Source organism: Telopea speciosissima, chromosome 8 (genome assembly GCF_018873765.1).
Source record: "Telopea speciosissima isolate NSW1024214 ecotype Mountain lineage chromosome 8, Tspe_v1, whole genome shotgun sequence".
Taxonomy (NCBI): domain Eukaryota; kingdom Viridiplantae; phylum Streptophyta; class Magnoliopsida; order Proteales; family Proteaceae; genus Telopea; species Telopea speciosissima.
This window is the reverse complement of record NC_057923.1, coordinates 22,470,387-22,487,169: the sequence shown is the minus strand read 5'-3', so window position 1 is coordinate 22,487,169 and position 16,783 is coordinate 22,470,387. Positions and strand designations below refer to the sequence as shown.

General features: G+C 40.4%; 1 protein-coding gene and 1 long non-coding RNA gene across 4 annotated transcripts; one reads left to right on the top strand and one right to left on the bottom strand.

Annotated features, from left to right (window-relative positions):
* The first annotated feature begins 1,622 nt into the window (after positions 1-1,622).
* On the top strand, positions 1,623-8,672 carry LOC122671571. 3 transcript variants are annotated; one of them, XM_043868869.1, is made up of 8 exons: positions 1,623-1,871; positions 2,020-2,152; positions 4,850-4,953; positions 6,125-6,269; positions 6,369-6,509; positions 6,806-6,980; positions 7,026-8,492; positions 8,601-8,672. In XM_043868869.1, exons 1-7 carry the CDS (start codon positions 1,831-1,833, stop codon positions 8,480-8,482), a joined length of 2,196 nt encoding a protein of 731 aa, XP_043724804.1. In that variant the 5' UTR covers positions 1,623-1,830; the 3' UTR covers positions 8,483-8,492; positions 8,601-8,672. The 3 variants fall into 3 exon arrangements, with proteins under 3 accessions (XP_043724804.1, XP_043724805.1, XP_043724803.1); XM_043868870.1 differs by having other exon boundaries at positions 6,806-7,004; positions 7,122-8,492; XM_043868868.1 differs by having other exon boundaries at positions 6,806-8,492.
* Positions 4,159-14,676, bottom strand: LOC122671572. The gene is made up of 3 exons (XR_006334364.1): positions 14,665-14,676; positions 5,218-5,220; positions 4,159-4,307 (listed from the first exon to the last, which is right to left on the bottom strand). It is a non-coding gene; the product is annotated as an uncharacterized LOC122671572 (long non-coding RNA).
* Positions 14,677-16,783: the final 2,107 nt, after the last annotated feature.

The following is a 16,783-nucleotide window of genomic DNA, read 5'->3' as shown; positions in this document are numbered from 1 at the left end:
TCAATTATCTGATTAATGGAGAGAGACAATAGAGTCATAAAACAACTTCTTGAATGGTCATTGTCGGATTTTGAAGAAGATAAACGAAACACACAAGTAATCGGGGTAATAGAACAGTGGCATCTGGAGGCACGACTCTGGGACAGAGGCAGGTGTTCCACCTTGTGTATTTTCGGCTGCCATATATTTTTGATTCCTACATCTTTCCCTTTGTAAAATCAATAATTGAAATTTGAAAAAAAGAATATTTCACAAACTTAGATTTGAAACATTTGAAACTAGACACAAATGGAGGATCATGAAGTGGATCACATGTTCACTAATTTTTGAACAGCCATTAAATTGCTAATTAGCAATTGTCTAGCTGGTGGAATAAGGATTCCATTCCTATAAGATAATATTGGGTGATATTCTTCCTTATTAAATTATAAAAATTTAAATTCCAATATCAAAATTATTGATATAGAAAACAAGAGTAAAATTTTCCTGAATAAACCTTGATAAGCTTATCAAGGCGATCCAAATATTTGTCGCATTGTAAATTAATGGACCCAAGTTTAATGGTTAGGTGGATCCAAGGTCCATTGTGGATTTTTATTCTATGCAGTAACTGCACGGTGCAATACTGCATTGTGCGGTGGCTGCAGAGGTCATGTGCACCGTGTGGGGTCTGCTGTACCACATGGCCTCTGCTGTGCCGCATAATGCAGTATTGCATCGTGCAGTTACAAGAGAGTTTTAGACATAGGAGTGTACAAAATGACCAACACTTCTCTAAAAAAATTTCGCTTTTCCATGTGGACACAACAATCATTTTACATTAAGCACAATGACAATGCACCGCACACGCCCAGATAGTGTTCGATCTTTTTCCTATAAAATAAATAATAAGTTCACTATTAGCAATATCAAGCCCATACACACCCTGGAAAGATATCATTGATTTTTGTCTTAAAAGAGTCTTAGGCATGATGTCTTTTTTCTCACAAAATAATATGAAGAAAGGTCACAAGGCCTAATTAAAAACTTAGAAAGAAGCCTGTTAGAGCAGCCGCCCAAATTATCAGACCGGTAGACAGTTGGTGAGTTGGGTAAGGATAATCTGGGATTCGGTACAGCGAAGCCAAGTAGAAGGTATCTCTTAACCTTACCAAACAGCTTGACCCAGTGGCTCTCGAGGTCCCTCTCTCACTTTTGACTGTTTGGTTCGTTTTTCCGGTCTTCTGGCCTTTATCCACTTCGTACAAAAATCCGCCGGCTTCTCTCTACTGATTTTCAAACTTTTTAGTTTTCTATATTCTTACCAAATTTTTTTTTTCTTTTTATTTGAAATTCCAAAATTACCCTCGTTTATCTTTTCAAACTGACCGTTGTTTTGAGAAAGGGTAATATTGTAATAAAAAAATTAATACTAACATTAGTAGTAGTGTAGCACAGTACCGAGAAATAGGAAATCCCTCTTTTGCCCCCAAGGTTTAAAAAGAGTCGTAAGCGGATTTAATTGGAACTGTTTTTTTTTTGATAAACATTTAATTGGAACTGTGAAAAGATGAAAAAGGAGTCTTATCCACGTGGCAAACGGCACCTTTTATTTGCTTCAGCCTAGATCTTAGATTCTTAGTGGAGAGGCATAGAGCTCCTGATTGCTCGTTGTGTTCCCCCCCCCTCTCTCTCTCTCTCTCTGTTCTCCTTGTGGAGCTTCTTTAATGACGAAACTCGCTATTACTTGATCTGCATTTAAGCCTGCACCTTGGCTGTTGTGTCTGCTTAGCGATTCGATCGATTTTTCTTCGATCTTAACTTTAGGAATCTAGGAGGGAAGAAAAAAAAATGTTGGACGGATTGCTTGGCCGAGGTTTCACCTCGAAATGGTTAGTTGGAACATAAGCTCAAATCATCGCTTCTAGATCTCCTTTCTCTTCTTCCTTTATTTTCTGTAGTGATTCGACCGGAGGAGTTGTGAAAATCTTATGTTCTTGTTTTTTTTAAAAATTTATTGGAAATGTTTTTTTTGTGTAGTAAATCGTCGATCAAGCTTATAAGTGCTCGAATCGATGTAATTCGAAGGAAGAGGAAGGCAATGCAGAAGTTTCTCAAGAAAGATGTTGCAGATCTACTCGGGAACGGCCTCGACATTAATGCCTATGGCAGAGTAACCTCCAATCTTTCTTGCATTTTTTTAAAAAATTTATTTTTGCATATTTTTCCCATTTTTCGAACTGGACGGCGTGGATGCTGCTCGTTAACTGATGAAGGAAACAAATAGATTTTGGAATGCAGAAATTATGCATGACGGAGAAACAGTACATCAGTCTGCTGGTGTTTCTATGAATCCCCCGACCTCATTTAAGTTCTTAGCTATTTTCAAGGTTTTTTTTTTTTTTTTTTTTTTCTTTTCTTTCTGAGTGTGAGTCTTTTTTTCAAGTTTCTTTTCTTTTGCGGTTTTGGATTTAATCAAGAGAAGAAAGGACGTTCCGGTATGTTGTCTTCCCTTCTCGGAGAAATTCTTACCCTCTACTCACTTTATCTCTTTTGGAACCATCCTTATCTATGTGCTCCGCTAAAGCCCCTTCCTCTTAAGATGCAGTAATTATTGGTCCATAAGTTTTTTCTTGGAATCTGGATATGCATAAGCTACATGGTTTGTGTTCATATGCGGGCGCATGGAGACATTCAGGTGTCGCGTACCTGTGTATTTATTTACACACGGGTTGTATTCTCAAATTTTCTGAATTTTCGTAGGTCCTGTAGTCAGATTTAGTTCTTGAATGTTTTAGTCTCTTTGCATCTTATTGGATTCTCTTCAACTGGCGCTTATGCATGTGTTGCATGCCTTAAATTCTCAAGGTGTTCTGTTGGGGATTAGAAAGAGTGATTTCCTGTACTTGGTCTAAAACACAATGGTGATTGGTGTTTAAAGCTGTAAGATGCAGTGAATACATTTTTTTGGAGTAACAAGCCTCTACAAGTTATGTTTGTCATCCATTGATAAACTATTTGATGCTTCAGTGAACCTGAGGACTTATTCTGGTTGGATCCTTTTCTTCAGAGCTAATCTGCCGAATCTTTCCCCTTGCTATGTGCGTATGTCTCAATTTTCTGAAACCTGGCTTGTTCCTCAACTAGTTGTGAGTAATGGGTGGATGGTCACCAGGTTAAGCCACTTACTAGAACAGTTTTGATTTAGGAGACGAGATTTTCCATCTCTTATTTATATATTGGACAGAATAAGACTTCTATCATGAAGTTGTGGAAGACTGGAAAGATGTATTATCTAAGAGTTATTTAGGCTTTAGGGGGTTTAAAACTTCATTTAAGAATATGATTGACATTAATTGCACTTGTAGAAGTTAGTCCTATTGAATTATGGTTAAGTCATTCTTCAGCAGTTTGACTGCCTAGGACTGATGAATGGTCAACTATTTAATGGTTTGAAACCAAAATTGGTTTGGGGGGTTGTTCCCACTATTTAAGGGACTGGGTGATGGGTTCGAATGGTTCAATTGGGCAGGCTGGGCCAGGTCTCAGAACATTGATTTGTCTACTTAATATTTACATGATGTGTATTGATGCCTGTTTACTATGCTCAGTTGACACTATATATTAGTTATTAATTATTTGTGTTGTTAGAGACTTTGTGACATTATAATATACTTACTAATCCGACTGAATAAGTTCATTTTGTAGTCTACTCCACCCCTCAGCACCAACAATTTGAATTTAACCTTTTCTTGTGTACATGATGATATATGAGTTGCGAGCAAATTGGGATGCTCAGTTTCTTTAAGAGATTGGATATCAGCTCCGTTGTGGACCCCTAGGCTCAATGGTTCTTTGTAAAGCTTGGATAGAGATATTTCCTTTGCTTACATATGGCTATACCATTTGTTTACTTGTTGGACAATGGTGAAGGATGACTCAGTGTGACCTAGTGGAAGGAAACAAAGTATAAGTCCATGTTGAATTTTCAAGTTTCAAGGGAGATCAAGGTTGGGGTTCGTACTGGTCAAAGACAATCCTTCTCCAATAAATAATGTCTCCGATGATCTTCTGTGTATCAGTCCAATCTTGCTTGTGGATGATTACACAATCCACTGCTTTGCATACCAAGTTCTGATGCAGGATCTGTCGAGTCTTGAAAGTTGAAACCATGCTTTTGACTTCAGTGTCCTTTCCTCAATCCATGCTAGTTATATTGGGGTGGTATGCTTCCCTTACATGTTTTTACCCATCATCTTCATGCTTATAATGAAGAAGAAATGTTCCACTGACTGGCTGTTTTCTCACTTGTGAAATACTCTCTGTCTCTATTGTCCTTTCCACTTTTCGACTCCTTTAGTAACTGGGCTATTGATATTACAGGTGAGGATGGGAACACGAATACTTTTCCTTCTTACCTTGGTCCATAGTACTTACTGAAGATTTATAGATTTTGGTTGTTGAATACTTCATGTCTAGATTCATCTGGTTGAACACAACGTGCCATTCTCATCCTCCTCACCTTCTGATGGAGTGAATGTAAGCTCCACTATATGGAAGTTGTATTCATTTTCATCGGCATCTCACTCCCACATGGTGCATCTATTTTCTCTGATGATCAGTATGGAATCATTGCAGGCTAGTGGGGTTGGTCCTTCCAGTTCTGAGTCAATACATGGGCATATTGATGGGATGGTTAATCATGGTTATTTGCTATGATAACATCTAACTGTTATATTAAATCAACTTTACTTTTTCTTCACTTAGGCTCTCCCAAGTATGTAATATTTTTCCTCATTAAAAATGTTTCTTCTATGTCTTGATATTCAACTGACCAATTAATTTTCCATCTTGCTGGATTGTGAAACAGGCTGAAGGACTTCTTGTTGAACTGAACCTTTCATCCTGTTATGATTTAGTGGAGCAATTTTGTCTTTGTATTTTGAAGCAGATTTCGGTCATGCAAAAACAAAGGTATGTGCAGTTGGACTGCTGTTCTATTAAAGTCGGACTTTCATTTGTATGTTAGCTACTTAGTACAGTGCAAAAACAAAGTTATTGCAGTTGTACAGCTGTTCTAATAAAGTTGTACCTTCATAGCTTCATGTGTAAGTTAGCTACTTAGTGCAGCACTCTCTGACATTGGTTGGTTGGTCAAATTTCCAGCTTAACTATTGATATTGGAGCATCTAGGATCCTAGGGCTATTGGGCCTCACGATTGTCATTTAGTCATGGACTTGCTTTAATTACTTCTTTCCCACCATTGTCTGGATTAAAAATAGTGATTCACTTATTAAATCAAGCTGATTTCAGGCTCAGGCAACCTCTTAGATACCAATATTTTCTAAATGAAGCATTGATTCCAAAAATCGCACCCCAAACCAATTTCCAGGTCCTAATGTCCTATGGTGCCATATCCAAGATCCTTTATCAATAACTAAGAGAAAAAAATCCAAATTTTTTTTGTTGTTGTAAAGTGTATTATGTTTCTTTTAGCATCATACATAATGTTTCAGTGTTTTACGTAACATGTGTGAAGATATGCACCACTCATCCATCTCTTTTCAAAATTATGGCATACTTTGTTCAGTATGTCCCTAATCATACATCTGTCACATGCTGGGCCTAGAAAACAAGAATATAATAAGTGCCTCTATACAGTCTTGCTGGCACATAAAAGATATTTCGCTTAGGAAAGGATTTGTGTGGAGTTGGCCACAGTTCAAGTTATGATTTAATTAGTGAATTTAATGATGTCGATATAAATAACACTCATGCCTCTATTTATTTGTTCATAATTTGGGAGACTAGTTCGTATGTGAGAAGTTGAGATAGTTGGAAGCATATCCAGTTGAAAGTGCTGAGAGGAGGGTGAACAAAAATTGGTTAAAGGTAATAGAACAGGGAGTGTAAGCACTGGGCAAAATTTTCATGTGATAGGGAACCAGGTTGAGATTGATACCTCTGGAGTTAGGTTCTTGGGTTTGGAAAAAAGTTGGTCATTAGGGTTGCAATATCGGATTCAACATTTTTCACACATTTTGATTTCCTGTTCTCTGCAAGAGCTTGTTGTTTTACTTCCCCTCCCTTTCACTAAAACAACTGAATATTCATAAAGTTCATGCCCCATTATTATCTTTACAGGGAATGCCCTGAGGAGTGCAGGGAGGCCATCCCATCTCTAATGTTTGCTGCTGCAAGATTTGCTGATTTGCCAGAACTTCGTGACCTCAGACAATTATTTTCTGAGAGATATGGGAATTCCTTGGAATCTTTTGTGAACCAAGAGGTAATAGTTCATATCCTCAGTCTAAAATTCTCAATAGATCCTGCTTTATTCATGAAATTTCTTTTTATATGACTAAAAGGCCAAATTGTATTATGGTAGTTTGCCGAGAAGATGGCTGCAAAGCCTCCTACAAAGGAAAAGAAACTTCAGCTGATGCGAGACATTGCAAAAGAGTTCTCTATAAAGTGGGATTCCAAGGCTTTTGACCAAAAGATGTCTAACCCTCCTGCAGCTGTACAGGTAACCCTTGTTTCGTATACTCATTTGGGTTATAATGTATAAGATTCTAACTAAATTGGGATGGAAACACATCAAAGAAATAATGAAAGACTTTGCATGCCCATCTGAAAAGGCAATACTAGATCTGCTAGTTATATTTTTCTATTACCTATTTCCTTTGCCCGTTTTGAGTCAGAAGGGAATGGAAGGAATGTTATGGAAGGAAGAAATACTTTCAAGATTGGCGTACTTCTATATATTGGTTCAGGGACTATTTCATACCTAAATTCTATTGCCACCTTTTCAAACCTTTGCAGGACCAATCCAAGAAACAGGGGTTTTTTCATGGCAGTGATGATGGATACAAATTGCGCAAGATGGAGGATACTGTCCCAGAAATAGACACCCAGGATGTTTCATCACGAGGAAGGAGGGAACTCACCCATGATGGGTACAAATCACATAGCCACAGGGAAGATACTGTTCCAAAGAAAGATAACCAAGCCATCTTATCTAATGGAAGACGGGAATTCAGTGATGATTCATCACGAGGAAGGAGAGAACATGGGTACAAATCACATAGCCACAGGGAAGATACTATTCCAAAGATAGATAACCATGCCATCTTATCTGATGGAAGACGGGAATTCAGTGATGATGGGCGCAAACCGCACAATAGCAGAGGAGATAATCAGGATGTTTCAACTCGAGGAAGACGAGAGCTGACTGATAATGGATACAAATTGCGGAAAGAAAGAGAAGATATCATGTCAAAAAGGGACAACCATGATGTCTCATCTCGTGGATGTCAGGAAATCACTAGTGACAAACACAAGCCATACAGCAACAGGGAGGAGGATAGTCTGTTGAGGAGAGAACACCAGGATCTTTCATCTCATGGAAGGCGGGAAGTTAGTGATGCTGGTTATAAACCAAAAAGAGACAACTTATATGGTTTGGCTGATGGAGGATGGGAGCACACTAAAGATACACGCAAACAGTGTAATGGTGGGGAGGACACAGTCCTTGAAAATTACAATGGAGGCATTTCTACTCATGGCAGAGTGGGAGTTACTCCCATTAGTACAAGAAGACGGCAGGTGAAGACAGATGGTATTGATGTTTCTGTTGCTATTGCTGGTGATAAACAGAATGGTTCAAAGAATCATTCATATTCGATAAACAAATTTACTGAGGAAAATACAGAAACCCTGAAGCCATTCTGTAATAATATTGTTCCTCCTCCTTACATCAAACCAAGAGAAACCAAGTATGGAACCAATTCAGAAGCTCAGAGGACCAGTTCTGACAATAATGAATTCTCTAGTGATCCTCCAAACAGCAACAGAGATGTTATGAGAAAGAACTCAGAGAGGACAGAGAAAAGATTAGACCGTGTTGACTACGCTGCAAGGGTGAATGGTTATGGGGATGAGAAAGATCATCATTGGAATGATTTGGTTGATGATGCAAAGCCAAAGCCAAAATCAGTTCGAAGGAGACATTTGAAACCACCACCAGGTCATGAAATTGTCAATTCTGAACGTGAAGAAGCTGCAAAGAGAAATCCGAGTGTCAGAAAAGAAGATGCAAGGCGGGGCCTCCAAACCTTATTTGATGATGACTCTGATTCGAAGTATGAAGAGGAAAAGATAGATAAACTATTGTTACACTACAGTAAGAAGCCATCAACCTATGAACCTAGCAAGATGAGGAAGGGATATAAAGCTCCTCCTTCACATGACACTGCAGCTGATGCCAGCCGACGCCCACGCCACAGAAGAAGAGATGAGGCACACTTAAACACAGGGTTGGGTCATCCTCCTGCTCGAGCAGTTTCACTCCCACCAGAACCAACAGCCCCAACTGAGTTGCCAAGGGCCCCTGCTCGTGCCAGTTCCTTTCAGCCTGATGGACATGCTGGGCATGTCCATCCTAAGCTGCCAGACTGTGATGATTTGGCAGCTCGCGTTGCAGCTCTTAGAGGGATGTAGAGGTTTACATGCTTTCTCTGGTTACATGCTTTCTCCGAATAGCATTATCATCCTACGCTGCCAGACTGCGATGATTTGGCAGCTCGCATTGCAGCCCTTAGAGGGAAGTAAAGGTTCCATGCTTTCTCTTAATGGCATTGTGAGTAGGGTTTAATCCTTGTGAATTGGGATTTAGTGTGGTTATGATTCTGTATGCCTTGATGTAATTACGCACGGAGGGGAAAAATAAAATCTGATAAGTGATACTCCCTCTACAAAAAAAGACTGTCTTGTTTGGGAAAATCATATCTTTAGGGATGTAGGATATTTTGACATTAGATGTGTGTCCATCAAATCTAATTTAATGAGATTAAATTAATTGATTTTAATTTTATTTTATGTGTTCGTTATAATTGTTTTTTTCCTTTTGTTTTATGTTTTGTTTTTTTATGTGTAACTATCTATAAGTATTGTTTATCTGTCCACAACTATGAACAGAAGTGCATATTTTGTTCTAGGGTTACCACATTGTATATTTCTTCAATGGGAATTGATGTTGAAATATAAATGTGGATACTATATGTGTCGAACATTGATCCATAGAAATTCTTAAATGGTTCACCATCAGTTGTGTTTGGCAACAAGAATTTCTGGTAGTTTTTTTTTTTTTTCTTTCTTGTACTTGAGAGGCACTTATCGTTGCTATTAAACGGAAATATCTCGGATATAGAATTACCTCGATGTTGATTTCCATGCAATGGAAAGGATCTGGTTGCCCTATGCGTCGATTCGCACAAACTCTAATGTCACAAATTTCGTAATGTTCCATGAACGCGTTACTTGTTAGGTTTCTCTAATGGAGGTTTTACACTCTAAATCCAAGGGAATAAGATGGAATCCCTAAGAGATACACATACTCATTGACGTAATCAAAGAGGGAGAGAGACAGAGACGAGAGTGAGAGTTAGGTAGAAGAGGCTGCTGCTCATGTATATGGTTGCCTCTCTATCTCCATCTTCATATATAGAGGAGGGACCACCTAGTGGCCCCCCAAATCCTTAATAGGCCATGGGCCCCATGTCACCCCCAAGTTGGCGCATACACAAGGTAGGTCATCTCGATTGTCCAATTAAGTCTCTACTCTAGCGTGTATCTCCTCATACAATAAATGGAGCGTGCAACCTAACGAGATAGAACAAAAGTAGGAGTGCTATATCAAGCTTCCATCTAACCAACATAGCACATCACTCACAAACTATCTGGTGTACCCTAAACAATCCAATTACACCAGATCCAACACTCTCGATCCCTCATGATGAGCAGTGTTGACCTCAAAACATGTAATATGCTCATGACTAAGTCGAAACATAGATACGACAAGTCGTCGAATAATGAGCCACACAACAAGGGTGTAATTCCGAATAGTTTTTCCTGAGCCCCGCATATCAAATTGGCTATTCCCAATCGTGTCCCACTGGACCGCATCATCCATGATCCTAATGAGCACATCAAAGTAGCGTCATTGGTTGTCCTCTTCATGACATGGTCTCAGGTAGAGGGTATCAGTAGGATCAACTCAGTTTGATCCATGTGGCTCACACAATGAAGAAGCAGGGATCCATTCAGTCACTCTCACAAACGATCGTAACAAAGCACATACAGTATGAAATGTATGCTATGGTGCTTCTCCCACTAAGGTGGGCATGTCACTTATAAAATATAAAAGAACAACATACGAGTGGGTCCAGTCGCACTGTCAAGCGCCTGACCTGAGTCATTTTGTCTAGTCACCTCCATTGCGCCTCCTAGAAGTCTCACACTCGGCTATGAGCAGGTTACACTGAGATGCGGAAACTCTGTGTTCGACCATATAAAGGTGTCATCTTAGCTCTAACTAAGGCGCCACTTAGCTCAAAAGCTATTTGTTCATCTTGCTCACTATCATTAAGCACCAAGGTGAATTTGGTTCATCTTGCTCACTATCTCAAAGCGCCAAGGTGAATCACCTGTGTGATTGGATTGATTCAAGCTTGGTGACATATTTACAAAAGACTGTGTACACATGCATATCACCCAAAAAAAAATATATGTTCATATAAATCAAGGAACAATATAAATAATGTCTAAAAGAAATGTCAGAACTAAAAAATAAATACAAATCATCCACGACGAAGGCCCATATTCCTAACATGAGTAAGTAAGACGTCCTGAGCAATAGGCTTTGTCAAAGGATCAACCACCATGCTACTCGTGGAGATATGCTTCATGACAACCTCCCCTTATGCAGCCATGTCTCGTATGTAGTGATATTTGATGTCTATGTGTTTGGCTTTTCCATGGAACTTGGGGTCCTTAGAGAATGCTAAGGCTGACGTATTATCACAGTGTACTAGCATCGCATCTCCTGAATGAGCGGTAATGCCAAGGCGCTCCTCAACCAAACGGCCATCGAGCATGCGACGTACTCGGACTCCATCATGGATTGGGCGATGCAAGTCTACTTCTTACTGTTCCAAGATACAGACCCGTCTCGTAGGACAAATGCATATCTCGAAGTAGATTTGCGCTCGTCTCTATCACTGGTCCTATTAGCATCACTGTAACCTCTCAGTCTCAAATCCAAACCTATATGTGAGGATGAGATCAGTGATCCAACGAAGGTATCAAAAGATCCGCTTCACTGCTTGCTAGTAGCATGGTCCTGGGTTACTCTGGTAACAGCTAACCATGCCAACTACGAAACATATGTCCGGATGGGTGCACATTATCGTGTACATCAGACTACCAATCGCTGCAGGGTAGGGTACTCTGGACATTTGATTATTCTCCTCATCGGTCTTAGGGCATTGATCAAAGTTGAAAGTAAACGCTTTGTTCATGGGAGTGTCAATGGGTTTCGAGTTGTTCATATTGAATCGTTCCAAGATCTTCTTTATGTAATTCTCTTGAGACAAACCAAGAAATCTCTAGAATAATCTATCACAATCTTGACGCCTAACACAAAGTCAGCTTCACCCATGTCCTTCATCTCAAAAGTAGAGGATAGCCACCTTTTACTGGCGGCAATCATTTTCATGTAATTTTCAGCCAACAAAATGTCCTCCACATAGAAAGATAGAATAAGGAAACCTCCCTTGGATCGTTTCACATAAACACAGTGGTCCTCTTTAATCATTTCAAAACTCACAGTGGTAATGGCATGATGAAATCTAAAATACCACTGCCTAGGCGATTGTTTTAGGTCATGTATAGAACATTTGAGACGGCAGACTTTGCGTTCTTGTCCTTTGACCAAAACCCATTGGTTGATCCATAAAGATCTCTTCGTTTAGTTCTTCATTGAGAAATGCATTTTTAACATCCATTTAGAAGAATTCCAAATTCATTTTGACGACAATGGCTAGGATGAGGCGACTGGAGGCAAATCTCACCACAAGGGAGAATGTCTCATCATAGTCTACACCTCTTTTTGGGTATAGTCCTTTGCCACAAGGTGTGCCTTGTACTTGTCAATTGGCTAGTTTACCTTGCGTTTGACCTTTAGAACCCATTTATTCCCAATGGCTTTACATCCAGAAGGTAGGTCAACTAACTCCCATTCCTGGCTCTTACTCATAGAACTCAGTTCATCATCCATAGGAGCTTGCCACATTTCCTTAGTAGGTGAAGAGAGCGCCTCCCGCACAGAAGCAGGCTCATCTTTATCCATTAGAACATAATGAGAGCTTCCCCTTCAATCTCAAAGTGACGACGGGGAATGTGTCCACGAGTACTCCTACGTGTAAGGGATTCCTGATCATCTAGTGATACACTCCCACTAGTTGGTACACTTCCACTAGGCTGATGATCAGTCTCACTATCTCTGGCAATTACAGGATGAGTCAATTCCCCACCCTCGCCGAGTAGGTGAGATGCTAGCATCGTCCTCCTACTCGAAGAGGTCGAGATCCCTACTCGGATCACTAATGCTAGGAAAGTCTATCTCAATGAAGTCAACATCGCGAGACTCTATCTCGGTCATTCCTCCATTAAAGTGTTCACCGCACATTACGCCCATCGAGTTGTCAGAATATCTTATAAAGATGTGTTTCCTAGCTTCCCAAACTATGGGAGGCGTTGTGAACATAACCAGTACATCTTTCCACAATTCATAGGGAGTGAAAGGAGCTGACTGTGAAGGCACCTAGTTAAGGATGTAGGCTGCAATCAGGAGACGTCCCCCTCAAAATATTATTGGGGGGATGGCCTGTGCCATCATCCGACCTAACCATGTCTAAAAGAGTCATATTTCTCCTCTTTGCTTTACCATTTTGCTACGGAGTGTGAGGAACAGTCAATTGCCTGCGTATCCCCTCTTTAAACTGGTCAAAGAGATACTCACGTCCTCGATCAGTGCGCAGAGTCTTTAAACTTTTAGTTAACTAATTCTCAATCTCTGCCACAAAGCATTTGAAGCAATCGAATGCTTCGTAGCGGTGAGTAATCAGATACACATAACCGTACCGCGAATAATCATCAATCAATGTGAGAAAATATGAGGTGCCAAGGCATGCCTTTATATTCATAGCTTCACATATGTTCGAGTAGACAAGCTCAAGAGGCTGGGTGGATCGGATTGCCTTTCCAAAAAGGTTCTGACGGGCCTTACCTGCTAGACATGGCTCGCATGTAGGGAGGACTTTAGCGAGTGGGCCTAGAAGGCCCTCTCTAGCTAGCCTAGTCATCCTATCTCGCCCTCTGTGTCCCAGTCTAGAATGCCAAGTAATGGATTCAGAATCATCACATGCATTAACCACATAAGAAAAAAATGGAGCAGAATCAATTAATTCTAATTTAAAGAATCCATCAATAAGAATTCTATGTCCAGTCATACTACCACTCAAATAAAACTCAAAAGTAATATCGTCGATATGAAATGAATATCCTAAAGGTAACAATGTTGTAACTGAAATGGTACCTACTTCGGCTCAGTGCAATCATGAGCAAAGTGCCATCTTTTGAAAGTTGTACCACTTGACCTTGAATATGTTTTTCTTACCGCCACGCTTGCCCCTCTGGCGCTTGGCGGACTTCCCTTCCTTGGGCGCTTAGTTCTTAGCCCCACCCCGCCTTCATGGATTGCCTTGTCTCTTGCGTTTTAACACAGAAGTCTTGCGCTTGCCTTCTTAGGAGACAAGGGTAGTTATGTGGTTCGCCTCTTGGCGCTCCGCCTCAAGCTCGACATGCTGAGCAATATCTGTAAAGGTTTTTATGCTCTCACTGTGGGTGAGAATGATCTTCATAGGAGCCTAGGAATCAAGGAGTGTCCTGATGACAGCTTGAACCTGCTGCTCGTCAGTTAGGTTGGTCCCAACATCTTTCAACTTCCGAATCATGTCTTTGACCACCCTAAGGTGTTTGGACATAGTTTACTTGGGATCCATACTGTACATCTCAAACTTCAAGGTCATGACCTTAGCCTTGTAGTGGATGTAACTCTGAAGACAAATTTCAGCTGGTCCCACATGGACTAAACTGTGGTGCACTATTCAAAATCACCAATAAGATTGTCATGCATTGCGTTCAATATAATAAAGCGTGCACTTCGATCCTTTTTCACCCACTCGTTGTAGGCTTTCATACCACGATGATGTGAAGCGGTATTACCCTCTGCAGGCTTGGTCATTTCAGTAATCATGTATTTTAAGTATTCTTGCTCATTGATTAGATACTGGATCATTCATTTCCACATATAACTACACAATGATGCGCAAGGTAAACATTAGATACACATCATTAATTTGTTCCAGAAACCCTGATTAAAATTAATGGCTCCGTACTCCATATAGTGAGACCAAAAATTTCGCTAAGCTCATAATCAAATCTCACGTGTGTGGCTCAGGGGCATATAATTTTAACCGATTTCGTACAAATATAAGGGGGAGTGGGCATCTCTTATCCACAAATTACGCCATACATATGTGAGCGGTCCCACAAAGGAACTTGATTGGTACTTAAAGTGGCATATCGAGGTAGTGTAAGCGTATGATATGCAGTGTGGGGCGCTAACCCTTTATAAGGCTTCTCAAAATATAATTATATTTGTTCAATAATTACATCTCTTTTAAAAGTCCCACTACATCAATCTACTTAGTAGGGAGTGCCGCACTTTACATCACACACGGAGACTACCTCTAACGCACATACATAGGAACATGCCCCACTACCATAAAATACTAATCATGATCTCCAACCATGAACATACAAAAACATCCATAGGCCGGTGGGTGGAGATCAACCATGCAACCCAACAAGTGGAGCGAGTCAAAAGTTCAACAACTGGGAGGGGATGATGGCATTGGCAACATACATAGATAGATGCTAAACACATTAAAAGCAATAATAATATATGTAACATGAGTCAACCAAGTATCATAAATAAAAATTGCCAATTTAAATTTACTAACACACTAAAGCAAAAATAAAATCTCAAGGGCAATTTCATAATCTCAAATATTAGAATTTAAAAAAAATGTTCTTAAAAAAAAACCCAAATTAGGGTTGAGTAAGGATATGGGTGAAGAGGAAGAATCCCTTCACCCATCCTCTTCCTTAAGAACCCTAGTAAAATCCCAAATTTTTTTTTTTTTGAATAATAATAGGGGATCAGCATCAGCGGCAACGACAACAGAACCGCGCACACACTGGCAGCAGGTGCAACAACTGCACGCGATTACATAAAGGTACGACCACTGATCGCATTCTCACAGGCCCACGATCGTGGTCACACAAAGGAAAGAGAGGGCAGTAGGGTCATTGAAACTATAGCAGCAAGCGCCCTCATGGGCTATGCGCACTAGAGGCAGCAAAGGCCACAAGGCCGTATACAGAAGTGTCGCATAAGACCAAAAAAAATTTTTGCTTGTTCTTGCGCACGCAGGTTGTACGTAGGCTGGTCTTAAAAAAAAAGGATTTAAGTCCATTAATGGCCGACAACCCCAAAAACAAAAATAATCAAATTTCAATCATTAATGAATTCAGCCATTAATTGATTCAGCCATTAATTGATTCAACCATTAATGAATTTAGCCATTAATGAATTCAGATACAGGTGGCTCCCTTTCTTTTTAAATGGAGATTCATAAGAAGGAAGGGTCGCAGGGATCATGTGAGAGGCACAGGCAGTGGTCGTACAGGAGGCCACCAGTGGCCATAAAGGGGCAAAGGTGTGCGCAGAAAGAAAAAGAAAAAAAAAAACACAGCACTCCATTGCTGCACGCCAGGTTTCACTATACGACACAACAGCGGCTAAATGCGGCGATGCTCGGTGATGCGCGGCGAGGCGCAGTGCAACCATGAACACTGGCTACCATACCAATATTAAACGAAAATATTTCGGGTCTAGAATTACATCGATGTTGATTTCCACGCAACGGAAAGGATCCGGTTGCCCTACACGTCGATCCGCACAAACTCTAATGTCACAAACTTCGCAATGATCCACGAACTCGACTCGTTAGGTTTCTCTAATGGAGGTGCCACACTCTAATTCCAAGGGAACAAGATGGAATCCTTAAGAGGTACACATACTCATTAACGTAATCAAAGAGGGAGAGAGACAAAGAGACGAGAGTGAGAGTTAGGTAGGAGAGGCTGCTACTCACGTATATGGCTGCCTCTCTATCTCCATCTTCATATATAGAGGAGGGACCACCTAGTGGCCCCCCAAACCCTAATGGGCCATGGGCCCCATGTCAGCCCCAAGTGGGCGCATAGATCGGGTTTTACCTGATTCTTGTAATAGTTGCATTCATGTCCTGTGCGTCTGTGGTGTGCTAATGGTTGATGTTTATTGACAGGACTAACTACACATCATTTGCTCAGCTTACACGATATAAATGGTAATGGAGGTGACACTCAATAAGGTTTTAGGTTTCCACAACCCATTAAGGGAGAATGATAATCCCAGGTTGACACTGAGAGAGGGGGAGGGGGTGAATCAGTATCAACAATTTTTCTCCTCAAAACCCTAACCTTGATTGGCACCTCACTGATTTGCACTCACTATTATCACACTCGAACTGGCTAGGGCAATCTCAAGTTTACTAGTATCGTATACACATTTATATACATGACAACCTTGCAACCCTAGAGTGGCTAGGCCTATGGACAATGCACACCCATCATACATACATCTACAATACTTCTATAGCCACAGTTACATGCACATCCACACAATACACGGAGCAATATACTACTCAAAGTTTCGTATATTGTCGAATACACAATTGCTTTCAACTGCTACAACATCTAGGAGCTATTACCCTTGTTTTTAGCCGACAT

Excerpts from the sequence above, each read along its gene's own strand:
- LOC122671571 (XM_043868868.1), top strand. The coding sequence starts at position 1,831 with ATGTTGGACGGATTGCTTGGCCGAGGTTTCACCTCGAAATG. Across the intron at positions 1,872-2,019 it reads CGAGGTTTCACCTCGAAATG|TAAATCGTCGATCAAGCTTA; the intron begins GTTAGTTGGAAC and ends TTTTTTGTGTAG. Across the intron at positions 2,153-4,849 it reads ACATTAATGCCTATGGCAGA|GCTGAAGGACTTCTTGTTGA; the intron begins GTAACCTCCAAT and ends ATTGTGAAACAG.